The sequence below is a fragment of the Halichoerus grypus genome, chromosome 11, assembly GCF_964656455.1.
Source record: "Halichoerus grypus chromosome 11, mHalGry1.hap1.1, whole genome shotgun sequence".
NCBI lineage: Eukaryota > Metazoa > Chordata > Mammalia > Carnivora > Phocidae > Halichoerus > Halichoerus grypus.
The window spans coordinates 6010497-6037659 of record NC_135722.1 but is presented as its reverse complement, the minus strand read 5'-3'; the positions used below and the strand labels follow the sequence as shown (position 1 = coordinate 6037659).

The following is a 27163-nucleotide window of genomic DNA, read 5'->3' as shown; positions in this document are numbered from 1 at the left end:
GAGCAGGTCAGAGTTGGAGCGGACCTTGGAGATGGTCCACAGCCACCGTTTCAGCTGACAGATATAAACCAAGAGAAGCGATCTGCCCAAGTTCCTAAATGGCAGAAATAAGGTTGGTTCAGGTCACTGCCTTCAAGGCAGCATGGCTCTGCGAAAAGAATATGAGCTCTGAGATTTAGGGGATCCTCATGAGCATTAAATGAGAGGATTGTGGGAAACTCCCTACCTGACACAGTGACTTGTCCAGCACATTGTTGGTGCTCTGTAAGGTTGGTTTTTCTTCTTCCCTCGCACACCAGTGCTCTAGTCTCTTCGCTGAGTTCAGAGGTAAGAGCTGACACAAATTAGGAGACTGGAGGAGAGTCTTGGGGGAGGCGGGGAACGCAGTCGGTAGTGGGGACCTCTAGACAGTCAATGAGTACTGGGCCCTGGTAGAGGGAAGGGGGCACCAATGTCAAAAGGGATCTTCTGTTGTCTCATTCTCCCCTCCCCATGTAGTAACAGAAGGACATAGGCTCTGGAGTTGCCCAATCTCTACCACTCATTTATTTTTTTTTTAATGTGACAGCTTTATTGAGACATAATTCACATACCATATGAATCACCCATTTAAAGTATACAACTCAATGGTTTTTAGTATATTCTGAGTTGTGCCTGCATCACCACAATAATTTTAGAATATTTCCATCATTCCAGAATTAGCCCCATACCCATTAGCAGTCATTCCCCACTTCCCCCAGTCTTCCCCCAGCCCTCGGCAACTACTAATCCACTTTTTCCCTCTATGAATTTGCTTATTCTGGATATTTCATATAAATGGAATTATATAGGATGTGTCCCTTTGTGCCTGGCTCCTTTCACTGGACATCATGTCTTCAAAGTTCATCCATGATATAATGTCAGTGCGTGGTGACTTCTTATTGCTGAATAGCATTCGATTGTACGGAAACACCCCATTATAATAATATATTTTTTTAAATTTAAATTCAATTAATTAACATATAATGTATTATTAGTTTTAGAGGTAGAGGTCGGTGATTCATCAGTTTTATATAATACCCAGTGCTCATTATATCACATGCCCTCCTTAATGTCCATCACCCCGTTACCCCATCCCCTCACCCCCCTCCCTTCCAGCAACCCTCAGTTTGTTTCCTATGATTAAGAGTCTCTTATGGTTTGTCTCCCTCTCTGATTTCGTCTTGTTTTATTTTTTCCTCTCTTCCCCTTCTCTGATGGACTTATTTTGCTTAGCATAATACCCTCTAGTTTCATCCACATCAATGTAAATGGTAAGTTTTCATTTATCTGATGGCTGAGTAATATCCCATTGTGTATATATCCACCACGTTTTCTTTATCCAGTCACCTGTCGATGGACATCTGGGCTCTTTCCACAGTTTGGCTATTGTGGACATTACTGCTATAAACTTTGGGGTGCAGGTGCCCCTTCAGATCACTACATTGAGATGCCCCATTATAGATAATGCTGCCATGAACATTCATGTGCAAATTTTTGTGCGAGCATCTGTTTTCATTCCCCTTGGGTGTATCCCTACCAGTTGGAATTGCCAGGTCACGCGGTAACTCCGTGTTTAACACTTTGTGGAACCGCCAGACCATTTTCCACAGTGGCTGCCGTGTTTCACATTCCCACCAGCAGGGGACGCAGGTTCCAGTTTTTCCACATCTTTGTCAACACTTGTTGTCGTCCCTTTATTATTGTAGCCATCCTCATGTTTGTGAAATGGTTTCTCATCGTAATTTTGATTTGCATTTCTCAAATGAATAATGATATTGAGCATCGTTTCTTTGGAGAAATGTTCTCAAATGCTTTGCCTATTTAAAAATTGGGTTGTTGGGCACCTGGGTGGCTCAGTCGGTTAAGCGTCTGCCTTCAGCTCAGGTCATAATCCCAGGGTCCTGGGATTGAGTCCCACGACAGGGTCCCTGCTCAGCGGGGAGCCTGCCTCTTCCTCTCCCTCTCCCTCTGCCACTCCCCTTGCTTGTGCTCTCTCTCTCTGTCAAATAAATAAATAAAATCTTTTAAAAAAATTAAAATTGGGTTGTCTTTTTATTATCGAGTTGTAAGAGATTTTTAAAAAAATATATTCTAGATACAATTCCCTTAGCAGGTATGTAATTTGCAAATATTTCCTCTTATTCTGTGAGTTGTCTTTCATTCATCACCCCATCTAACCCTAATTACCTCCCAAAGGCCCCACCTCCAAATACCAGCACATTGGGGGTTAGAGCTTCAATATATGAGTTTGTAGGGGACGCAAACATTTAGTCATAGCAATGCCCGACTCAGTGGTATTAGGTATTGGGTGAACTTCGTATTAAGCTTTTTAAAAAAGTATAGCCTTGGGGCGCCTGGGTGGCTCAGTCGTTAAGCGTCTGCCTTCGGCTCAGGTCATGATCCCAGGGTCCTGGGATCGAGCCCCGCATTGGGCTCCCTGCTCGGCGAGAAGCCTGCTTCTCCCTCTCCCACTCCCCCTGCCTGTGTTCCCTCTCTCGCTGTGTCTCTCTCTGTCAAATAAATAAATAAAATCTTTAAAAAAAAATAAAAAATAAAAAAAATAAAAAAGTATAGCCTTGGTAAAAGTTTATTTTTTTAAAAGATTTTATTTATTTATTTGACAGAGAGAGACACAGCGAGAGAGGGAACACAGGCAGGGGGAGTGGGAGAGGGAGAAGCAGGCTTCTCGCCGAGCAGGGAGCCCAATGCGGGGCTCGATCCCAGGACCCTGGGATCATGACCTGAGCCGAAGGCAGACGCTTAACGACTGAGCCACCCAGGCGCCCCTAGCCTTGGTAAAATTTTAAACCAATCATTTCTACATGTATTTTAGGTCCCAGATTGATACTTTCACTTTAAAAATAGCCTAGAAAATTACAGATTTGAGATATGAGAGGAGCTACACAAGGCATATGTGGATAAGCATGCTGTTCAAAGACGATTCCTATCTTTAGCAGAGTTTCTGTCAGAGTCTATGAAAAAACACGTGTCCCTGGATCTCCACTTGGATGCCTGGCAGGCACCTCAAACTTAACCTTTTCAGGGCTGAACTCAACATCTTCCCTTACCCCCATCCCACCCCACTCCCACCAAACCCTTCCTCTCCCCATCTCAAGAAGGGCTTCACCAGAGCCCAACCCAGACACACCCAGGAGGTGCACTTGACTCTCTGCCCTCATCCCCACACCCAGTCATCACCAGATGCTGCCAAATTTGCTTCTGAAACACTCCACTCCTGCTCATCATCCCAATGCAGTGGCTGTGCTCCCTCGTCTGCCCACCTCCAGCCTGGCAGCCTGCTAACCATCACCCATGGCGCCGCCAAATGTCACCTCTCTGACTAAAGCCTGTTAAAACCCCATTATTTCTCCGACCTAATTCCCAAACATTCTCCACCTGGTTCACGCCATTCAGCAACACCAGCCTCCTTAGACCCACCAGGCACACACCTACCTCAGGGCTTTTGCACTTACATGAGTTCCCCCCCTTGAATGTTCTTTCCCCAGATATCACAGGGCTCCTCCCACTCCTTCTAGTCTTTGCTCAAATACTCCCTCCTCTGACCCCCTATTTTAAATTGCTACTCTCTGAACTTTCTGTTGCCCTTTTTGCTTTTATTCCCTCATAACATTTGTCATCATAACACATACAATTTGTTTTACCTGTACGACTGCTGTGTCTCACCCACCAGAACATGGGAGAGCCTTGTCTGCATTTTTTTAAGATTTTTATTTATTTATTTATTTATTTGAGAGAGAGAAAGAGCAGGGGGAGGGGCAGAGGGAGAGAGAGAAAATCCCAAGCAGACTCTGCACTGAGCATGGAGCCTGACGTGGGGCTCAGTCTCAGGACGCTGAGATCATGACCTGAGCCAAAACCAAGAGCTGGATGCTCAACCGACTGAGACACCCAGGTGCCCCATCCCTGTCTGTATTTTTTTTAAAGATTTTATTGGGGTACCCGGTGGCTCAGTTGGTTGAGCATCTGTCTTCGGCTCAGGTCACAATCTCAGGGTCCTGGGATTGAGCCCTGCATCAGGCTCCCTGCTCGACGGGGAGCCTGCTTTTCCTTTTCCCTCTGCCATTCATCCACCCCCCTTTTGTGCTCTCTGGCTCTTTCTATCTCTCTGTCAAATAAATAAATAAAATCTTTAAAATTTTATTTATTTATTTGAGAGAGAGAGAGAGAGAGCACAAGTGGGGGGTGGGGGGAGAGATAGAAGGAGAAGCCAACTCCTGACTGGAGAGGGAGCCCCATGTGGGGCTCGATCCCATCACCCCCAGCTCTGTTGAATGTCCTTTTTGTGGGGTCCCACTGTGCCCTTTACTTGCTACATTATTGAAATTATCTTCCCCACTAAACTTTAAACTCCTCAGCAATAGGGAGTAGGTCTCTCTGGTTTCCTCCAGTTTCCCACCTCCCTCCCCCAGGCAGAGCATCTGGCCCTCGGGAGAGGCTCAGGCAAAGGGCTCTAGACCTGAAAGAATCATGCTGAGGGCCTCAGAGTCATTTCTGGGAATCAGGTTGACTGAGAGCCAGATTTCCTCAGGGTACAGGCAAAAATGAAAGTCAGAAATTTGATCATATACAGAATCATCCATGGCCTTCAACTGGGCAGACTTGTTTTCTAGATTTTATGATAAGAAACAGTATAGTGGTTTAAAGTATGTATTTGGGAGTCAGACCCCTGGGTCTGAATTTAGACTATGTCCCTAGTTGTGTGACCTTGGGCAAGTCATATAACCACTCTGTGCCTCAGTTTCCTCATCTGGACTTTGAAATAATAGTAGTACCTACCTCATTGCATTGCCATGAGGACTAAATCAATTACTGTGTGTAAAATGTTTAGAACTAAGTCTGGTGCCTAATAATCACTATATAAGTGTTAGCTAGTATGATTTAAATTGCCTTTTTTTTTCTTTTTTAAAGATTCATTTATCCATTTTGGAGAGAAAGAGAGCGAGCACAGCAGGGAGGGTCAGAGGGAGAGGGAGAGAATCCTAAGCTGACTCCGAGCTGAGCTCAGAGCCTGACTCAGGACTTGATCCCACGACCCTGAGATCATGACTCGAGCCGAAATCAAGAGTTGGATGCTCAACCGACTGAGCCACCCAGGTGCCCCTCTTTTTCCTTTTTTTAAGTAGGCTCCACACACAGAGTGGAGCCCATTAAATTGCCTTTTAAAATAAGCTTAAAAAGTAAGTCAACATGAAGAAAAGGGGTAAATGATAGGACAAGGAAAAGATGGACCAACGCAGAAACCTCAGGGCCAAGAGGGGTGGGGCTGTAGGCTTAGTGGAGTTAGAAACACCTGGGCTCAGATCTGGTCCCCGGTCGCCACCAGCAGCTGTGTGCCTCAGCACTTGGTTTCAGGTCTCAGCTTCCCAGCTTCCCAGAGTGGCCAGATGGCCCAAAAGCCAATCTGCTTGTCCAGTAGATAGATGATTGATTTTTTCCTTTTTCTTTCTTTCCTTTCTTTCCTTCCTTTCTTTCTTTCTTTCTTTCTTTCTTTCTTTCTTTCAGATTTTATTTATTTGTCAGAGAGAGAGCACGCACAAGCAGGGGGGGCTGCAGGCAGAGGGAGAGAGAGAAGCAGGCTCCCCATTGAGCAAGGAGCCCAATGCGGGACTTGATTCCAGGACCCTGGGATCATGACCCGAACTGAAGGCAGATGCTTAACCGACTGAGCCACCCAGGCGTCCCTCCGATTTGTTTTCTTTTAAGTTGTAGTTTGACTTCTGGCCTTGCCCTTGACACTTTATAAACAAACAGACATTTCCTCTTGAACCAACCCTTCCCCCACGTCTACTGCCCTTGCCCCAGCAACTGCCCAGGCCCCTGATCCAACATGTCCCTCTGCCCCTACCACCACCCTCACGACTGCCTTTGTCCCCATGTCTGCCCCTTCTTCTACTTAAAACAAACAAACAAACCCCAGACCCTTTCTGGGGTTTCATGGTGTCAGAACTTTTTTCATAATATCGCTAAGACATTATTTGCCTTTTCTACTCTCACACTCTCCTGAATAGAGAGTTTTCCAGAGGCTACATGACCTCTGGATATTGCAACAGATGTGTGCAGAAACAGGCAGGAGAATCCAGCTCTCTCTCACTAAGCCAGACATTAAAAAGATTTGCAAAAGAGTAAAACTGCTTCACTACTTTTTGTTTGTTTGTTTGTTTGGGAAAAGTTATATTTTATAAAAACATGTTATTTCTGTTCATATATAATGAGATTCATGTTAATGTAGAGTCTGCCTGGGATTCTCTCTCTCCCTCTGCCTCCACTCGTGTTCTCTCTCAAAATAAATAAATAAAATCTTAAGAAAAAAAAAAAAGACGGGGTGCCTGGGTGGCTCAGTCGTTAAGTGTCTGCCTTCGGCTCAGGTCATGATCTCAGGGTCCTGGGATCGAGCCCCACATCGGGTTCCCTGCTCAGCGGGAAGCTTGCTTCTCCCTCTCCCACTCCCTCTGCTTATGTTCCCTCTCTCGCTGTGTCTCTCTCTGTCAAATAAATAAAATCTTTAAAAAGAAAGAAAGAAAGAAAGAATATCCTTAAAGCACCTGAGCACGACACCTGGCAAACAGCTGAGTTTGCCGGGATGGGGTCAGGGGCCTCTGGCTACAGGGAGGCTTGGCGAGGAGCAAGGACCCCCACCACAGCCGGACAGGCAGGGCCAAGAATTTGAAGTCCCCAGACGTGGGTTTAAGTCGAGACTCTACGACTTCGGGAGCAAGTTATATTTAATTGGTTCTCACCCAAATGAACGTGAAAAGCACTTTATCGGGATCACAGCCATGGGCTTAGGTCTGAAACTTTGGGAGAGGCGGTCCTAGGTCTATATATTTCCACATCTGAACGCCTGGTAGAAGGGCAGAATCTACTGAGGGAGTGTTTTGAAGCAGGCCTAAGAGTCTCCATCTCCTGTGGCTTCTCATCTCAAGCCTGTCTTGGGTTTTAAGATACCTTTTTATGCCACTTGAGACCCAGATATCCCAACTAGGCCTGTGTGTCTAGGAATGTATCCTCCCTGTCCTATCTCTGGGCACTAACCCTACCTAGAACTGTCAGTGGGAATTCCAAAGGACTAATTCACAGTGAGGTACTGTTTCCCAAAACTTACTTCCCAGTAATCATAATGGCTATCAAGGAATAAAAGGGTTCTTTGGTCAAAGTTAAACAACTGTATTTTTTGCAAGACCCATCAGAGCTTTCAATATGCTAATATGTATTGTCAGTCTCTGAGGGAATGCAGAAATGCATATGCACTGTTCCCCAAAATTATTTGACCATGGAACCCTCATTCAAGGACTGTCACCCAGAATTAGTTTATTATGCAACACACTTTGGGAAATGGCTGCACAAATTTCCTATCTCGCTCCTCCTGAGTGTCTCTGCTTTTTACAGAGGTTGATGCAGGGCGCCTGGGTGACTCAGTTGGTTAAGTGACTGCCTTCGGGTCAGGTCATGATCCTGGAGTCCCGGGATCGAGTCCCGCATTGGGCTCCCTGCTCAGCAGGGAGTCTTCTTCTCCCTCTGACCCTCCCCCCTCTCATGCTCTCTATCTCATTCTCTCTCAAATAGATAAATAAAATCTTAAAAAAAAACAATAAAGGGGCTCATGCGCTGGTGTTTGGTTAGCAAACTACAGCATGAGGGCCAAATCTGGCCCTGTTTTTGCAAATACAGTTTTATTGGAACACAGCCCTACCCCATTTATTCAACGTATTGTCTATAATTACTTTCACACAACAAAAGCAAAGTTGAGCCTCGTGAGAGAGAACATATCACAAAGCCTAAAATATTTCCTATCTGGCCCTTTACAGAAAAAGTTTGCGGACCCCTGCTGTAGTGTTTCTTGCCTGGGTTATGTGTAACTTCTGGAGAATGCAGCATTATGCCAGGAGAGATGGGAAGCCATAATATAAATACTAAATATAGCATAGCTACCTGGAGGGCCAGTTTAATTCAAAGAGAAGTAATTTCAAGCGTCATTTTTATATCTAAAAAATGGACATACTATGGAGTAGAATGCATATTTTGCATAAATTTCAAAAATCAAAGACTTTATAAAGAAATTGCTCAGGCTTCAGGGCGCCTGGGTGGCTCAGTCGTTAAGCGTCTGCCTTCGGCTCAGGTCATGATCCCAGGGTCCTGGGATCGAGCCCCGCATCGGGCTCCCTGCTCCGCGGGAAGCCTGCTTCTCCCTCTCCCACTCCCCCTGCTTGTGTTCCCTCTCTTGCTGTGTCTCTCTCTGTCAAATAAATAAATAAATAATCTTTAAAAAAAAAAAAGAGAGAGAAATTGCTCAGGCTTCAGGCTAGTTAGCACTGCTTCCCTCCACCCACACACCCTCCCCGACCCCAGTCCCTCAAACCTGACCAAAATGCTTGTGTTCCTCCCTTCTAAGGGGAATTGGGTTGGAAGCGCTTGAGAAATGCTGTTTTATTGGGAAAACAAAGTGGAAGTTAATGTGTCAGCCAATGATGAGTGAAGGAAATCAGAGGCGTTCACAATACCTATGCAGGCAGATAAGCTAGGCTGTGTCTAAGAGCTCTTTTACCATATCTCACAGAATCAGTATACCAAAAAGACACCTGTAGCCTTCTGGGTCAGTCAGACCTGGGCTCGGGTCCTGGCTCTCCCATTTACTACCTTTATGACCCTGGGTAAGTTACCTTACCTATCCGAGTCTTCATTTCCTCAGCACAAAATGGCAATTAAAATATGTACTTTACAAGGTAATTGTGAGGAGTCTAAGAAATCATGTAGGGAAAGTGTTCTGCACAAGGTAAGAATTTAGTGTTAACTACTAACATGTTAGCTGAATTTCCTGAATACATAAAGAGCTCTGAAAAATCAAGAAAAAGTCAAAACCAGTTGAAAAGTGGGCAAAGCACATGGGCATTTTATGGAAAAGGAAATACAGATTTTAAACATATAAAAGATGCAACTTCACTCATAAGAGAAATGAGAACACAGCTCAAATGAGATACTATTTTTCACCTGCTAGATGGTAAAGGTTGAAAAATTTGATAACATTCTATTGGTGCGTGGGGAAAGAAATATACTCATGCAATGTTAACGATACTGCAAATTGTTATCACCTCTGTGGAGGGCAATCAGTAATATCTTATCAAAATTACAAATGCTTATGCTTTTATGTAAATGCTTATACACAATTCCACTTTCAGGAACTTATACTATAGAAATAGTTGCACATTCTAAATAGATGAACAAGGATGTTTTCTAGAGCATTTTGTGTTTGTAAATGTCCATTAATGTGGGACTAGTTAAATAAAATAAAAATACACACAGTGGAATACTATATAGCTATCATGAGTATAAGGCAGCTCTATGTGTATTGATAAATGAGCTCAAGGCATGTTAGGTAAAATAAGAAAGGGGCAAAATAGCAGAATAGTGTCCTACTATTGGTGTAGTTATACACATATGCATGGATAATATATGCCTACATGCTCATATATGCATAGGCTCTCTCTGAACTAGTTCATACAATAGCCTACGAGGCCTTACATAATCTAACCTGCCCCTTCGCATCTTATGACTGCCCTGACTCCTCTCTCCCCCTTGCTCTGTTCCACCTGCACTGGCCACCTTGCTTTTCTGGAACACTCCATGCACCTGTCTGCCTTAGGGCTTTGTAGTGGGTGTTGAGGAAGTTATCCTCGATGTCCACAGGGCTCACTTCTTTTCCCCTTCAGGCCTTTGCTCAAACCTTCCCTTTCCAGTGAGGCCTGCACTGACCACCCTAATTAAAACGACATCCCTCAGTCTTTGTTTCCTTACCTTACTCTCCTTTTTCTTTTGTCTGCAGTATTTACCACCTTCTGGCACTCTATTTTTCAGTGTGCTTGGGTACTATGTTTACGGCTTATGGTCTGTTTCTCCTGAGTAATGTAGATGTTTACAGTTCCCCATGGAGGGGAACTGAGGTATGGGAGGTTGAGACAGGAAGGAGACTTCCTTTTCAGTATATACCCTTGTGTTCTCTGTACCATGTGCTTGTGTTAACTGGTAAAAATGTAATACAAATTTTTAACTCTACCAACAGGATCCTAGAAGTGGTAGTGACAACCTGGACTCAACCCCTTCAACTTATGATGGTCCAGGGGCCAAGCAGTTAGGGAATTTGCCTGAGGTTACAAAGCAGGATTTAAATCCATATCTCCTAACTCCAGAGCCCTAGCTCTTAAGCATCATGTCATAGAACCTCTTGATTTGGGATTCTAATCAGCCAACTTAAATGTAGTGTGATAAATGCTAAGCTGAGGGGTTCCAAAGGTGAAGGTCGGCCTCTGTCTGACATTTCCCATTACGATGAACTCCAACAGATGGTCTCAGTTTTTTGGATGTATGAGATTTCGGCTGCAATGTGCCTGGCTTGAAATAAATGGGAATACTGGGTTTCTGGGCTTGGGGATTCTTTTATGAGCACTTTATAGTCAAAATAAAGTACTAATCTCAGTCCCTTGGTAGTTGGAAGCATAATGTTCCCCAATCCTGCACTCCCAGATAATTTGTCTTCTGAAGCGGTCAAGAGGTCTGGAGGATCTGCCGGGTGTTTAGGGGTTAGGGAGGGATGAGAGGGCACTTGGCCTTGTCACAGAGTAATGGGAGTATTCCCGGGAGTTATTAAAGGCTGGCTGCTGAGCTTCTTGAACAGCCTTGGCTGGTGGGAGGCCTTCCGACCCTGGGTCAGGTGGCGGACCCGCTGCCGCTGCTGTAGGCAGTAGAGCATCTCCACCTTGTCATGCTTCATCTTGTCCAGGTATCGCCGCCCCTTGAAGGTCACTGGCTCCCCAAAGATTAATTCAATCTCCTCCAGGAGGGAAGCCAAAGGAGCCTGCACTAGATTGATCTTCCTGTGTAGACGGTTACGGAACTGATTCTCCTCCAGGAAGCGACTCAGGCCCATGTCAGTCTTCTGGAAGAAGCGGTTGGGGTCAGAGGCTTGTTGCTCAAACGATTCTAGTCTCCCCAGCAACATCTCCCGCAGCTGAATGGGCTTCAGGGCTTGCTCCCAGGCACTCACCAATGAAGGCAGCTGCCTCAAACGGGCGTTGGAGCTGTACTTGATGGCCAAGTCCAGCCGGTCCTTGTTGGGGACCTCAAGCACGGACCACAGGTGCTCCAGACGCTTCTGTAGGCTCAGGATTTTGTAGGGTTCTCCCAGGAGGCTGATCCTCTTATTTCCCAGGCTGTGCCCTAGCACTGTGTTCCAATCCCATTCTCCTGGCACAAAGTCTGGCTCTTCATCTTCCAGTAAGGGAGGTGGGTACTGAATCTTTAGGGACTCTCTGACAGGGGCTATGGTCTCCACAGGAACCTCCTCTTCATACATTTGGAAGATGACATGGAGGAAATCTGTCTCCTGGCTGGTGAGGTACTTGAAGTAGTCATCCACAGACAAGGTGGTTTTCCACCAGTTCATCCATGAGATTTTGTTGGACCACTTCTCCCAGCCTTTGCTTGCTTGGAGTGATGTGAGGGAGGCTGCCTTATCATAGGACTGTAAAATGTTTGCTCCCTGGGAATAAAGCCCAGCTAACTTGGGATTGATGATGCGATACTGTTTTTCTTGACGTAGAAAGGCTGAGGACAGGAAGGCTGACCAGTCTTTATTGGCTGAAGGCTCAACCATGGGTCCCTGGTCAAAAGAGAAGTGGTCAAGAGAGACACGGCTCATCAACTCCTTGTAGACCTCTCTGATGTTATTGCCAACAAAGCAATCAATATCCATTTCCTCGATAAGTTTGGGTTCTAGTTCACCAGCCAGGTGGTTGTATAGGACTCCGGCCCCGTCAACGTGGAAGGAGTCCAGAAAGTTTCTCTCAGAGATCTGCACAGCAGCTGCCTGGACCACAGCCTGATTTCTTAGCTTCAAAGTAACAGTCACTGGCTGTGGTTGAAGTGGAAAGGATTTGGGGCACCGGAGGCCCCACTGCCCAGTGGCTTCTTCCTCTTCGAGGCTCTTCAACATTCTCTGCAGTTCCTGCATGCGATGTGCTGCAGCTGGGCGGCGGGTCAGGGCCCCCAGGAGTGGGGGTAGGCCTGAGTCCAGTGGTGAGTAGTGAGTCCTCTCCAATTTCATGTTCTTTATCATCTGCTTCAGGTCCTCAGCCACTGTGTCCCCTGCCAGCTCTGTTTTGCTTTCTGGAACCAGGACCAGTGGGGTTAAGGGGCAAGGGGGGAGTGGAGGAAGGCCCAACTCATCTGCTAGCTTCCAGCCCTCACGCAGAGAGGGCATGGAATGGCCCCTCCGGAGCTGCGAGTAGAGGGGCAAGTGGGGCGAGCTGGAGGGAGCCCTGCTGGTGGGAGTCACAGAGTCCTTGGGCAGTGACACAATCTGTGCAGAACTGAAGTTGCTCTCTCTCTTCTTCTGCATAGAGGACAGCCATTGGAGAGGCTTTTTCCTCTTCAGCTGGGGGATGGACTTCAGTTCCTTCACTGGATCCAGTTCAGGCTCACTGAGAAACTCCCGCGGGCGGCTGAGTTGGATGAGGTAGTTTAGGTTGAGGTTGCTGCTTGGTACTTGGGCAAAGCTGGTGCTATGAAGCCATGGGATAGGGTAAAGCTTGAAAGCCCCAGTAGGGCCCACCGGGCGCAGCTTATGCATGCCACCGTGGGCTTGTTCTACTTTCAGCAGGGTGAGGAAGTCGGCGAGCAGGCAACGGTAGACCTCAGGGCTGGTGAGAAAGATTGTGCAGTCCCTGGCGAGGCTGGCGGTCAAACGGGTGAGTGTGGCTGATTCAGTGAAGACCCCTCTGCGGGTCGACATGGTCTTCAGCAGGTGCAGGTAGCGTAAGAATAGCTGCTCGCTGCTGAGCAGGACGTAGACCAGGAGCCGCTTCCGCAGTCTCTGGTTGTTCAAGTGGCTCAGACTAGGTTCAGTGGGAGGCTCCCGCCAGCTGCACTTTAGCTCGTCCAGGATGACCTCAGTGAAACGGAGTCGGCTTTCGGTAGGCACGCGCACCGACAGCCCACTGCGGGCCAGCCGCTTGGTCACTTGGCTGCACAGCGACGCCACCGTCAGCCGGGAGACCGGCAAGGGCAACAGCATCGGCACCTCCGGCGGGAGGCGCTTCTGAGATTCTGGGCGCGTCGCCTTGCGGGGGAAGAGCGACAGCGGGCCCAGCAACCGGTGGTAAAACCGCTGAAGCTCGGGCTCCGCTTTATAGGGCTCCATTTTTGCCCTGGAGGCGCGGAAGGTCTGGGCAAAAGAGGCCAAGCGGTTACTAAGGCAACCAGGGGCCGAAGGGCCCGAGCGCGCGTGCGCAGCCAGTACCGACCACCGCCTGACGTCGGAGGGCGGGCCTGACGCGCGCGCGCACCAGGAGGCGGGGCAAAGTGCGGCTTCCGAAGCTCCGCCTCCCCGCGACGCGGTTAGGGGTTTGCACCTCTGCGCCGGAGCAGTTCAGGTCCAACGGGTGGTGGCTGGGTCCGGGATGGCTTCGGACTCCGGGGACCGCGGGACCGCCTGCACGGTGAGGGTCGAGGCCTCGTGTGGGAGCCTCTCTGGGCAGAGAGCCTCGGCCCCTGGGGTGATTGTTAACGCAGAAGAAGGGGAAGGAGTAGGCACCTGGGGCGGGGCCTGGGGCCTCCGCGGGAAACGGGTGCGAGACTAGCAGGGCGCTTGGCGTTAACGTTGGGGGTTTGGTCTTGGACCGATCACGACTGATAATGAGGGCGCTTGAGAAGGGGTCACGTCAGAGCGTTTCCCCAGGCCTTAGGGGTGGTCGTAGGGGAGGTAGTGAAACAGAGTCACGCAAGAGGGGTCCCCGACTCTCATCAGCCAGTCCCTGCCGCCCTTGCAGCTGGAGTTCACAGTGCAGATGACCTGTCAGAGCTGCGTGGACGCGGTGCGCACGTCCCTGCAAGGGGTGGCAGGTAAGAGCCAGAAAAACTTGTGCGGACAGTCTGGAGGCCTCTAGAAGGAGCCGGCAAATCTCTTAGACCAACAACACTACTCCCATTTACAGATGTAGAAATTGAAACCCAGAGATGGGAAGGAATGTCCTCAGAGTCACATAGAGACCCAGAGGCAGAGCCTAGAGTACGATCTCAAGCCTGCCCTGCCAGAGCCCTCTACAGGCTCTGACGCACTAGTGTCTTAATCTCAGGTGCCCAGGGAATGAGGAGCTAGGCTGAGTATAGATAGCCCCACCTACAGAGGGGGTTCCCTGGATAGCAGGCAGCTCTTGCTTGCGAAACTGCGTAATCTTGACAAAACAAACAGCAGCCCTGGCCATGTTCCATCCTAGGCAGCTCCCCATTCTTATAAGCCAGCTAACTGGTCTGGAGGTGACCTTGCACAATCAGAAATATCTGAGAAGGCAGAGCCACCAGCACGGCACTGGGAACTGCCTGCCTTTGATTCTGTTAAATGTTCGTCCAGTCATTCAGCATGTATGGACCAGACCCTGGGGGCTTTTTAGGGAGAAGTGTTCACACATGTTTCAGATACAGTCCCTGCCCTCAGGTAAGGATGAGCATGCAAGCATTGCTCATGGAAGAGCAGTTCTGGGAAGAGAGAAGATGGGTTCTAAGCTGGGACAGTGGTGGCACTTGGCCGGTGTAGGGCAGCAGTAGTGGATAAGGGTATGTGCCCCAGAGTCAGACTGTTTGCCTTCAAATCCCTTCTTTGCCACTTAGCGGCACTTAGACTTCATGCATGGTTACTACTTTTGCCTGTTTCTTCAGCGTTTTAATGGGCATAATAATAGAAGCTACTCCGGAGGATTGTCACGAAGAGTAAGTTGGTTAATACGTGTAAAGCACTTTAGAAAAATCTTTGGCATGCAGTGAGAGCCCACTAAATCTTAGAAATTATGAGAGGAAGGGCTTACAGGTGGCAATCTGATTGGGCAGAAGCATTTGGGGACAGATACTGAAGCAGAGCGACAGAGGGAGAGAGAGAAAGAAATTTGCCCTTTCCAGGAGGCCTGGGGCTTGGGGAAGAGGGTTCTGCTCCTCTAGGAATAAGTGGGAGGAGCTAGCTCCCAGCCCAAGGCCCACTTCCTTGAACCCTTATCACACACCCTAGAGTTCCCTGTGGCCTTACGTTTTCTTTCTTACTGGGCTTTGAGCTAAGCAAGGGCTGGCCTGGGCACACTCTGCACCAGCCGCACTGAATCTTGCTCAGCTGGGGAGCCAGCCTTCTTGGTTCAGGTGCAGTTCAAGAGTTCAGGAAGTGCATAATTATGGGGAGCTGCTCCACTGGGCTCTCCCACTTGAGGAGCAGAGAATCAGACCCCAGGACAGTAACCCACCTGCGTGGAAGTCAGTCCATCAGAAAGTCTTGTCTGCTCTGTATCTAAAATATATTCAGAATTCAGCCTCTCTTTTCCCATACTTTGGCCTTCACACGAATCCAAGCCACCTTACTTCTCCCTGACCCACGCAAGAACCTCATCTTTGGGCTTCCTGTTGCCTCTGTTGCCCCCTCCAATATGTTGCCTCCTTCATACAGAAGCTAAAGTGATTTTTAAAATTATACCTTAGATAATATCACTGCCCTGCTCATTTAGGCCTTTAATAATCCTCTGAGGTAGGTAGTAGTATTATCTCCTTTTGCAGATGAAGCAACTGACTAGAAAACTCAACAGAAAGGTTGAGTAACTTGTCCAAGGCCACACAGCTAGTATGTGGCAGACTCAGGATTTCAACTCCAGAGTCCACACTCTCAACCGCTGTACACTGTGCCTTCTCCCAATGGCCTCCCAGTGCATTAAAATTAAAATCCAGATTCTTTCCCGTTAGGCCTTGCTTGACTGGTCTCCACTTGCAGCTCCCTGTCCTGCTGTTCTCTTTACTCCCAGCTTTAGCCACACTGGCCTTCGTCTCTTCTTAGAACATGTCAGTGTTGCTCCTGTCCATGCTGTTCCCTCTGTTGGAAGGCCCTTACCTGACTACATTCAGGCCTTTGCTTAGTCTCAGAGAGACCTTCCTTGACCAGCCTCAGTGGCTCACCCCCCATTCATTCCCTAACACCCATTTCATGATGACATCTTTCACCGTCTGCATCTCTCTTGCGTGTTTATTTGGCATTTGTATCCCTGCGTTGGAACGCATGCTATTTCATGGGGCACAGACGTCACCTGATTGTTCCCTGCTCTGCTTCCACAGCCTGGAACACTGCCGGTGACAGGTGCTTACTGTCTGCTTGTTAAATGAGGCGAGCAGACAGTTTCTCGCACTGTGTGCTGCACTGGGCCCTGGGAGCCTCCGAAAATCAGCCTTGAGGGCTCAACCGTGCCTTCTCTGGGGCGAGGGGACTGAGCATCAGCTTGGGGGTTGGACAGGCTGCCTTCTAAGCTTTATGACCTCAAGCCAGTGGTATCACCCTCTAGCCTCGTTTCCTCACCTGTCAGATGAGGACGGTATCATCATCCTGATGTGTGTAAGGCAGAGCACAGCTCTTGGCATCCCCTGGAGGCTCAGACCACAAGAGTTCCCCCGTCGTCCTCCCTGTACCTCCTTTGCAGCTATGGACATCCAGAGGCATCTCTAGGTGGACCCAGAGCTCCCGACGCTCCACCGGCTGCCTACTGGCGCAGGATAAAATTTTGTGTGAAGTGAGGGCCAGTTTGGTAACCTGGGGGGTTTCTTCTCACAGAATACCCTGTACTTGTGTGTGGGGGGGGCTGCGTGTGTTCCTCTGGTGTCTTACAAATTCCGCCCCTCCCCCGACAGTGTCCCTGCCACCACCGCAGGGGATCTGGAGAAACCAGCCTGTGAGAGCTTTTGTAGCCACATGCCAGATACTCCTCTCTCGGGTGCTACCTCTCCCTAATCGCCCAGTTTTGCCCCCTTTTGAGCTGGACAGAATCTGAACAGCTAGAGTACCTTGCCCGTACCCTGGGGGTTGTGACTTCTGTCTCTGCCTGATGGTTAATCCAGGAGTAGCCTGGCTTCTCCAGCAGGCTGTGAGCTCCCTGAGGACAAGGACCAGTGCTTTTCCTGACCCTGGCCTCCTCCACGCCCAGCACACATTTGTTGAGAGAATACGGAAGAGGGAAACCAAAGAGGAGGGGGACACCAACAATCATTGTAGCCTTTGGTTCACAGAGCACCATCTCAACAGCGTTAATCGGCTTATTTAACCTTTGTCTTCTGGACTGCCCAGGGCTCCCCTGGGCTTTACCCTGCAGAGCAACAAACACTAAGATCAAAGAGAGAATGGTGTAAGCCCTGCAGGTGAGAGCAGCATTATTGTTCCCAATCCATCGCCTGTGCACTGGCTAAGGGTTGGAGAGTTCTCTTAAAAGGCTTGGGAGCCCTGAATATCTGAATGAAAGAGAAGCCCCTTCTCTTCCTTCTCTGAGTTGGGTCGGTGGCCCCGAAAGCCGAGCGTGTGTCAGAATCATCCCGTAGTCTCTGTGCACACAGGGTGATGTCGGGGATTTGGCAGGCAATTGAGACACACTAACTTTTGAACCTGACCCTTACGGACCACACAGAGCTCCTGCACGCACAGAGGATTATAATCAGTGCAGCGTGCGTTACTCAGGGGAAGAGGGAGCTGCTACAAGAGGACAGAGGAGGGGGTCCCAACCCAGCCTGGAGGGTGGGGGCTGCTGCTCAGGGTGAGCGGTGTCCGGGTAGGCGCCAGAGCTAGGCTGCCTGAGATGAATTCCCAGTTGCACAATTTACTACGCTGCCTTTGAGCAAGATTCTTAAATCTGTGCCTCAGTTTTCTCATCTGTAATACAGGGATAATAGGACCCACCTCACAGGGTTGCTTGAGTGTCTAACGAGCTAATATGGGTAAATTACAAAAAAGCCCACAGTGCACTTGCGGTTGATGTGAGCTCTCACGATGATGGTGATTGATAGCTCACCTCTCTTTTTTGATGTGTATAACAGCTTTATTGACATATAATTCAAATATCATAAAATATTCCCATTTTAAGTGTACAGTTCAATGGTTTTTAATATGTTCAGAGTTGTATGGCCATCACCGTTATCACTTGTACATTTCAGCCCCTCATGAAGGAATCGTGCCCTTTAGCCATCAGCCTCCTATTCCCCCACCCCCTAATCTACTCTCTATCTCTGTAGGTTTTCCCTGTTTTGGACATTTCATCCATAATGGCATCACCTACCATTTGGGCTTTTGTGACTGGCGCTCACTTAACATCATATTTTCAAGGTGTTTCCCTGTGGTAGCCTTATGAACAATTCATTCCCTTTCATCTTTTTATGGCTGAGAAATAATGGATACACATTTTCTTTATCCATTCATCCATTGATGGGCATTTGGGTTATTTTCACCTTTTGGCTATCATGAGTAATGGACTATTTATTGATGGCCCGCTTTTATAAAAACATCCTAAAATAATTATCTATGTTTCTTAAGTTATAAAGAACGCCTGGCACGTAATAAGGACAAACAACACTCCTGGGGGTAAGGAGGCCTTATCCCCACTTTATTTATAAAAATACAGACTCAGAGAGGATGAGGGCTTCACACAGCCAGAAGGCAGCTTCCGAGCTTACCTCCAGCCATGGGAAGGTTGGTGAAGATGAGGATGGGGAATGACCTTCTGTTTCTTCCTTGCTCCCAGCGCAGGGGTGTCAGCCCTCTGCTGCCTTCTCCCCTCTCTCTCCTTCCAGGTGTCCAGAGTGTGGAAGTGCAGTTGGAGAACCAGATGGTCCTGGTGCGGACCACCCTGCCCAGCCAAGAGGTGCAGGCCCTTCTGGAAGGCACAGGGCGTCAGGCAGTGCTCAAGGGCATGGGCAGTGGCCTATTGCGTGAGTAGCCACTGTGGCCCTGGCCTTGGCCTCTCTGGGAGGGAGGTGGCCTGGAGCTGGTACACATATAAACCATAGGATTTGGGCGTTTGGGGTTCGAGTGGCTTTGGGGAAGGCATGAAAGTTACGTGGAGCTCTCTCCCTGCCCTTCCTGAGCTGATGGAGGTGTGGGGCTAGCTGAGGTGGTGAGCCAGCCTGGGGATCTGATACCTTACAGAGAATCTGGGGGCAGCAGTTGCCATTCTGGAGGGCCCTGGTCCTGTGCAAGGGGTGGTGCGCTTCCTACAGCTGAGCCCCGAACGCTGCCTCATCGAGGGGACCATTGATGGCCTGGAGCCTGGGCTGCATGGGCTCCATGTCCATCAGTTTGGGGACCTCACAGGGAACTGCAACAGGTGAGTCATCTGTGACCTCCCCCATGGCATCCTCATCCCCTCACTCGTGCATCCACAATGTGCTGGGGCTGTATTCAGCCACCTGCACACACTTTCACACCTGGTCCTCACAAGTGCCGTGAGGCGTATACACCCAGGCCCAGTCTACAGACAAGGAAACGGAGGCTCAGAGGGTTAAAGGACTTGTCAAAGGCCCCAGGGCACGTGAATGGTGGGGTGGGATTTGAACCCAAATCTGACCTTAGCGTTCCTATTCGTAACCACCTTATTGCCTCTGAAGTGGAAGTGACTCCTAGACACAGAAGGGCAGGTCCCCATGCCATGGTGTTTGTCGTGCTGTGATGCACTTAGTTGCTTCCTCATCTGCGTCTCCCCTGAAAGCTTACTGAGGGCAGGACCCACATCTGATTCTTGGTGCCCTCACCCCAAAGCCTGGCACAGAGTGAGTCTGTTTGTTGAGTGAGTGAGTGAGTGAGCAAGTGAAATAAATGGAGTTAAAGTGAGAGGGTGGGTCAGCTGGCCTGGGAGCCACTGTCTTGCTGCCCACCTGCTACCTTTTCTTCTCAGCTGTGGGGACCACTTTAACCCTGATGGAGCATCTCACGGGGGCCCTCAGGACTCTGACCGGGTAAGTGTCCATCTGGGTGAGACTTAGGCTATGAGAGGGCCTGAAGCCTCAGGCAAGGCAGGCCGCTCCCGGGGCCTTAGCATGCGATTCCTTTTTGGTGGGGTCCCCTTGCTTTATTTTGTTCCATTTAGAAATATCAACCCTTTCTGTGGTCAAGGCCTACCCCCCAGGAGCTCACAGTCCTGTGAGGGAGACCCCTGAGAACCCCGTGGTTGCAGGGCAGAGAGGTGATCCTTGCAGGAGTCTGTAGGAGGCCGTGGGAGCCCAGAGTAAAGCACCGATCCAGTCTGAGCCCCAGGACATGGGCAGTGGGAGGAAGCTTCCTGGAGAAGCTGAAGGTGTGGAAGTTGAAGGTCTTACCTGAACTAAAAAGGCCATTCCTGATGGTGCAACTCCCGGCCTGGAGTTTCACTTTTCACCAGTTTCCCATCGGCAGTGAGTTGCACGCTGCCTTGGTTTTTGCTTATCTGCGTACGGCTTGTTCTGTTAGTTAACGTCGCATTCTGCTGTAAGTTAACTCAGTTTTTTCCTGAGGTAAATTTGGTTATTTATTTATTTATTTTTTAAGATTTTATTTATTTATTTGAGAGAGAGAGAATGAGAGAGAACACATGAGAGGGGATAGGGTCAGAGGGCAAAGCAGACTCCCTGCCGAGCAGGGAGCCCGATGCGGGACTCGATCCAGGGACTCCAGGATCATGACCTGAGCCGAAGGCAGTTGCTTAACCAACTGAGCCACCCAGGCGCCCAATTTGGTTATTTTTAATGTCTTAGTCCAGCATGGAATGTTTCAAACATTCCAAAGTACAGAAACTTGTCCCAAGCTCCTGTGTCCTGTGTCCCCATCACCCACTTTCAACAGTGACCAACTCTTGGTCGGTCCTCTTTCATCTACACCTCCAGCCTTTCTCCATCATTATTTTGAAGCAAATCAAGACATCATTTCGTGTAATTAAGGTAGACTTGTTTTTTAACGAGAGAGACGGGAAAACCAGTTCTTGTAGCCATAGGAGTAGGCTCATTGTAAAAACAGTCAGTGGTGGTCAAATAAATGTTAGTAGAGTCCTGCTGGATTCTGGCCTGCAAGGTCTGGGGACTACGGAAGGCCTGCTTTTTCTTCTTCCTCTTGTTCTTCTTCTTCTTTTTTTTTTTTACAGTTTATTTATTTATTTGAGAGAGAGAAAGAGCGAGCACACATGTTGGGGAGGGGCAGAGAGAGGGAGAGAATCTCAAGCAGACACCCTGGTGAGCGCCCAGCCCGTTGTGGGGCTCGATCTCATGACCCTGAGATCATGACCTGAGCTGAAAGCAAGAGTCCGATGCTTAACGGACCGAGCTACCCAGGTGCCCCTATGGTGCATGTTTCTTACTTCACATACCTGATTTTTTGGACAGTTCTGTGACATTTCAAAGGGTTAGAAGTTTGACTCCTTTCCCCTTCTGCCCTGGGAAGTTGGAGAAGCCAAACAAGTTTTTGTTGGGTCCACTGTGTGGTGCTCTGGTTGTGCTCAGTGTAGCAACGGTTTATTGCTATGCATCAAATTACTCCAAACTTGGGGGTTTAAAACAAAGAAACATTCATCATCTCAGTTTCTCTGGAGCAGGACCCGGGGTGCAGCTTTGCTGGGGGCCTCTGGCTTAGGGTGACTTGTAATCAAGGCGTTGGCTGGGGCTGCCGTCATCTGAAGGCTCATGTTGCTGTTGGCAGGCCTCAGGTCCTCCCTGGCTTCTGGCCAGAGACATCAGTCCTTTGCCACGTGGGCCTTTTCCTAGGGCGGCTCACGACACAGCAGCTGGGCTTCCCTCAGAGCAAGTGCGTGAGAGAGGGCATCCAAGATTGAGCCAAGCCGTTCTCTTTTTGTAACCAAATCTAGCAAGTGACACTAGGTCCAGCCCACACTCAGTGGAGGCACACAAGGATGTAAATACAAGGGAAGGTGCATCGTAGAGGCTGTCGTCCTCATCGAGCCTTGAAAGGTGCTACACAGAAATTAGGCAGGTGAAGAACAGAGAGTGCGAATGTCAGGCACGGCGGGGAAGACCCCATAGGCAGCGCCCTCCAACCAGCAGGGGGCATTTGGGAACTGGGAGCGCTGCGTCTCTTGTGGAGTCGAGATGAGAGGGGTGAGAGACTGCCTTGCCACCTGTGCCTTGGCCTGCTGGGGCCCGGGCCCCTCTCAGGGCAGGGAAGCAGAAGGGGCTGGAACCAGCTGCCCTACCGTCCCCAAGTCCTTGGCAGAGGTGGAGGAAGACTCGAGTAACATCTGGACTGCCAAGGCCACCATGATGCCTGATGAGTTCCTTTGGGATTTCTGCATCTGCTGTTGCCCAGCAGGAAGTGAAGTCAGTGTGGGCATTTACCCCAGAGCCTGGTTGTCCCTTTGCACATCTCCTAACTAATCTCCAAGGTGCCTTCTCTTCTCTCGCCTCCCCCCAGTCCTTCCTCTTCATGCACTGTGCTAGAGGGGTTGCTCCAAAGCACAGTAACCATGGCATGCCCCTGTCCACAGCTGTTTTTGGCTCCCCAGTGCCTGAGGGTATATAGGCCCAGCCCAGCCGCTTGGTGTGACATTCAAGGCCCTGTGGCCCAGTTCTTCCTGGCCAAGTGCAGGGGAGGGACAGGACCCTGCTGCTGGGTCATGCCTTTGAGCCACACTGCCAGGCAGCTCGCTCCTTCAGCCCAGTCCTGAAGATGCTCCTCAGGGCTCGGTATCCCCTCCCTTTCCTTGATCTTTCCTTGATCTTTCTACCAGAAAGGCTACCAGTGCAGGGTAACACAGAGGGCCAGGTGTCAGCACAGATGTCTTTCTGGAAAACGGAATGAAGCAGAGGCGGTGCATCTTGCTGCTTGTCAGCCCCGCCATGCAGTGACATACTTTGACCGTGCATCACAGCAAGGCCCGGCCTGAAGTGTCCGGTTGGCGACGGCTTATTGGCACAGATACGGGTCTCTGACCCGCCAGTAGGGTCTGGTCAGCAGAAAACCTACTCCCCGCTGTACTCAGTCTGTGTTTCATACTCACTGGTCTGTTCGGTGTCTGTCTCCCCACCATGCTTTGAGCTCCTTGAGGGTGGGCACGGCACGCGTACCCCACCCCCATGCCGGCAGCGAATGTCTGACGTAGGTGCTCGGTAGATGTGTTAGGACATTTTGTATTACCTTAAAAGGGAGAAGGTAGGCAGAGCCAGCTTCGGGGTGGGGGGGAACAGGCCCCCTGCTCCTTGTGTTTCTTCTCTCTGTTCCTGGAGGCTGGGAGTCAGGGAACGATGTTGGCTGCTTTCTGTGGTCAGGAAGCCAAGCCTGGCCAGCTTATGCCCGGGGGAATTATAGACTGCCAAGGGCTTAGAGTCAACAAGAGCCTGGAGAACTGGGCTCTCAAAGCAGCAGCGACCGCTTCTGAGGCTGAGATGCAGCGAGGGCAGTAGCCTTGCAGGAGACACAGTGTGGTCCAGTGGGCATGACTTCCTAGGAAGGGAGTCGCTGTCCAGGATTTCAATTCCCTGGAGGGAGCATCCAGTTGCCTTCCTGGTGTCCTAGGTCATCCCTTTATCCTACCAGACTGTACCCAGAGGAGGACACTGGTACTTTCGGGAAGGGGAATCGGATCCTGGGAAGCCAGAAGCTAGCAGCTGTGCCCCATGCGCCCCTCTTCTCTCCCCTGGGTGTCATTGCAGCACCGTGGAGACTTGGGGAACGTCCACGCTGATGCTGATGGCTGCGCCAGCTTCAGGATAGAGGATGAGCAGCTGAAGGTATGGTGGAAAAGAAGGTGGGGACCTCTTCTAACAGGTCGACTGTCTGAGGCTGTTATGTGCCCTCAAAGGTATGGGATGTGATCGGCCGAAGCCTGGTCATCGATGAGGGAGAAGACGACCTGGGCCGGGGTGGCCATCCCTTATCCAAGATCACGGGGAACTCAGGAGAGAGGTGAGTGATGCCACCCCCAGCAGGAGGCTGCGCTCGGCCAGCAATGCGTGGCCAACCCCGGCGGAGCCCGGACCAGCGCCCAGGGCCCGCTCCTGACCACCCGTTCTTCCTCAGGTTGGCTTGTGGCATTATTGCACGCTCTGCTGGCCTCTTCCAGAACCCCAAGCAGATCTGCTCCTGCGACGGCCTCACCATCTGGGAGGAGCGAGGCCGGCCTATCGCTGGCGAGGGACGAAAGGAGCCGGCCAAGCCCCCTGCCCACCTCTGAGCACGGCCTCAGCCTCGGGTTTATGACTGTTCCCCCAGCTGAGCACCATCCGCTTCCAGAGAGAAGGGAGGGAGGCCCTGCTTGCCCGGCCCCAGGAGAACTCGGGTACAGGGGGTGAAGGTCGCTGTAATGTTCCCTTGGCAAATTAAAGTTTTATTTTCATATAGAACTTCGGGTTTTGTCCGTGTCCCAGTGTCCCTTCGTGGGCTTGCTGAACACAGCCCCTTGTGCCTCTCTCCTCCCTTTGAGGACCACCTGTTGGCTTTGGAGCCAAGCAAAACTGGACCCAGATCTACACACGTACTGAGGGCAGCATCCTCCTCATCGGGGTCATAGTGCAGGACCACAGCCGTCGTGTTTCTGTCAAAGCACATCCTGCTTTAGTTTCTCCCTGTGGTTGGACCTGTAATGTGGGACTTTGGGAGCCGCAGGTGGCCCTCTGCCTTGTCAACTGAGTATCAGAGAAAGCCTGTCTGCTGAGGAGAGGGATGAGGCAGATGCACAGGGAGAACCTACAAGTTGTTGGAAAATGTCCGACGCCCCCGAGTGCCCGCTCTGGGCCTTTCCTGAGGCCAGCTGCTTCCTGACCTGGGGGTCAGGAGATGCTCCTGGATTTTCCCCACGCATCCCCTCCTCCTGCTTTTTAAATTAATTCGGCTTGAGTTGATTTTTTTTATTCACAAGTAAAAGACTTTTTTTTTTTTAAAGATTTTATTTACTTATTTATTTGAGAGAGAGAGAAACAGCATGAGAGGGGAGAGGATCAGAGGGAGAAGCAGGCTCCCTGTTGAGCCGGGAGCCCGATGCGGGACTAGATCCCAGGACTCTGAGCCAAAAGCAGTCACTTAACCAACTGAGCCACCCAGGCGCCCATAAGTAAAAGACTCTTAATTAACCTAATAAGCAAAGTGCTTGGTGCAGACCCAGCATGCGGGAAGTTAAGGGAACAGTGGCTGTGCCTCTGAGGCCAAACGGGGCCCCTGGAGGCTGCCCCAGCCAAGCCCCCATCTCACAGGGATGGCCAGTATCCAAGCACTAATGTGCGGGGCCAGGGATTCTGGGCCTCCCCACTTGTCGTTTTGCCCCCCCCTCCACCTCCCACTTGACTTTGTCAAGCTTGCTCATCCATGACAAAACTGTTTTTATAACACAGTGGGCTGTCAAAATACAAACTTTGCCCCTCACCGTGTCTGCTTGGAACTAGGCAGGTGATTTTCCAGATAGCTGGCCTTGCTAAGATGTGCCTGGCTCTGCTCCCATTCCCTAGGCTTGCCTGTTTCTCCCTCAGGGCTGCTGGCTCTGCATCCAGTCCTAGCCCTTGGACCCTGCTCTTTCTTGCCAGCCTATGCTGGTTGCTTTCCAGCTCCCTTAATTCCTGGGAACCAAACCCCTTTTAAGCCTGGGGCCCAGGCTGTCTTTCCCCGCCCCAGATCATTGCAGGAGCTCCTCTTGGACTCTGCCCACAGCCAGCCCCTGACCTCCTCTCACCTTTGTTCTGGAATGACAGCTGGTTTAACCCTCTTATGGCCAAACCTCTTATCAAACCCTACCACTCTATTTCCGCTCTTAAAGAATCAACATCCCCATTAGCTTTTCTCTCTTTTAAACTCTTAACCATGTAGGTTTTCTTTTTTTTAAAGACTGTATTTTATTTATTTTTTTAAGATTTTATTTATTTATTTGAGAAAGAGAGCAAGCACAAGCAGGGGGAGAGGGAGAAGCAGGTTCCCCACTGAGCAGGGAGCCCAATGCGGAGCTTGATCCCAAGACCCCAAGATCATGACTGGAGCCGAAGGCAGACGCTTAACCAACTGAGCTACCCAGGCACCCCAAGATTTATTTTTAAGTGATCTCTCCACCCAACGTGAGACTCGACCTTATAACCCTGAGATCAAGAGTTGCATGCTCCAGGGTGCCTGGGATCGAGCCCCGCATCGGCCTCCTTGCTCCACGGGGAGCCTGCTTCTCCCTCTCCCTCTGCTCCCCCTGCTTGTGCGTGCTCTCTCTCTCTGTCTGTCTAATAAATAAATAAAATCTTTAAAAAAAAAAAGAGTTGCATGCTCCACTGACTGAGTCAGGTGCCCTTTAGCTGTGTAGTTTTTATTTTTTTATTTTATTTTTATTTTTATTTTTATTTTTTTTAAAGATTTTATTTATTCATTTATTTGAGAGAGTGAGAGAGAGCACATGAGAGGGGGGAAGGTCAGAGGGAGAAGCAGACTCCCCGCCGAGCAGGGAGCCCGATGCGGGACTCGATCCCGGGACTCCAGGATCATGACCTGAGCCGAAGGCAGTCGCTCAACCAACTGAGCCACCCAGGCGCCCTTATTATTATTTTTAAAGATTTTATTTTTTTTATTTATGAGAGAGAGAGAGCATGAGCAGAGGGAGAAGCAAGCTCTGGGCTGAGCAGGGAGCCCGATGCAGGGCTCGATCCTAGGACCTCGGGATCATGACCCAAGCCAAAGGCAGCCGTTTAACCGACTGAGGCACCCAGGCGCCCCCTAACCGTGTAGTTTTTTAAACTTTGGTTTTAAACCACAGAACACGGTTCAGACATCTTGAAGGCCCAACTGTGAAGCAAGTGTGGAACTGCGGCTAAAGAGGCCCAGTCCTTCTTAAATTTATAACTGCAGTGAGACTATTCTGTTTACAAACTTAAAAAAGATTATATGTGTTAGCTAAAAATCACAACCCAAAAATCAGGTTTTAGAAACTTTTTCTTTTGAAATTATATTAGAGTAACAAAAAAATTGCCGTGTGGATGAATCTTGAAAACATCCTGCTAAGTGAAAGAAGCCAGTCCAAGAGCCATATATTTGTATGATTCTATTTGAAATGTCTTGAATAAGTAAATCCAGAGTCAGAAAGATTAATGGTCACCAAGGTCTAGGGCAAGGAGGGAATAGGGAGCTAATGAGTAAAGGGTTGCTTTTTTTGGGGTGATTAGAATGTTCCAGAATTAGATGGTGGTGATGGTTTCCCAACCCTGTGAATATACTAAAAACCACTGAATTGTACATTAAAAGGGTGAATTTTATGGTATATGAATTATATCTCAATATTTTAAAATCATGTACATAAGAAAGACAGTAGAGAGTTCACTGTTCTCTTCACCCAGCTTCTTCTAATACTAGTTTATGTTA

The 27163-nt window shown here is 49.5% G+C and overlaps 2 protein-coding genes across 3 annotated transcripts; one reads left to right on the top strand and one right to left on the bottom strand.

Moving 5' to 3' along the window:
- Positions 1-10645: 10645 nt before the first annotated feature.
- CCDC87 (coiled-coil domain containing 87) lies at positions 10646-13231 on the bottom strand. The gene has a single exon (XM_036121503.2). It carries the CDS (start codon positions 13229-13231, stop codon positions 10646-10648), a length of 2586 nt encoding a protein of 861 aa, XP_035977396.1.
- Positions 13232-13370: 139 nt separating this feature from the next.
- On the top strand, positions 13371-24186 carry CCS (copper chaperone for superoxide dismutase). Of its 2 annotated transcripts, XM_036121506.2 has the most exons (8): positions 13371-13529; positions 13860-13932; positions 18661-18798; positions 19016-19193; positions 19761-19821; positions 23497-23574; positions 23646-23749; positions 23864-24186. In XM_036121506.2, the coding sequence occupies exons 1-8, from the start codon at positions 13491-13493 to the stop codon at positions 24015-24017; spliced, it is 825 nt and encodes a 274-aa protein (XP_035977399.1). In that variant the 5' UTR covers positions 13371-13490; the 3' UTR covers positions 24018-24186. The 2 variants fall into 2 exon arrangements, with proteins under 2 accessions (XP_035977399.1, XP_077913877.1); XM_078057751.1 differs by lacking the exon at positions 13860-13932 and having other exon boundaries at positions 13418-13529.
- The last annotated feature ends 2977 nt before the right edge of the window (positions 24187-27163 follow it).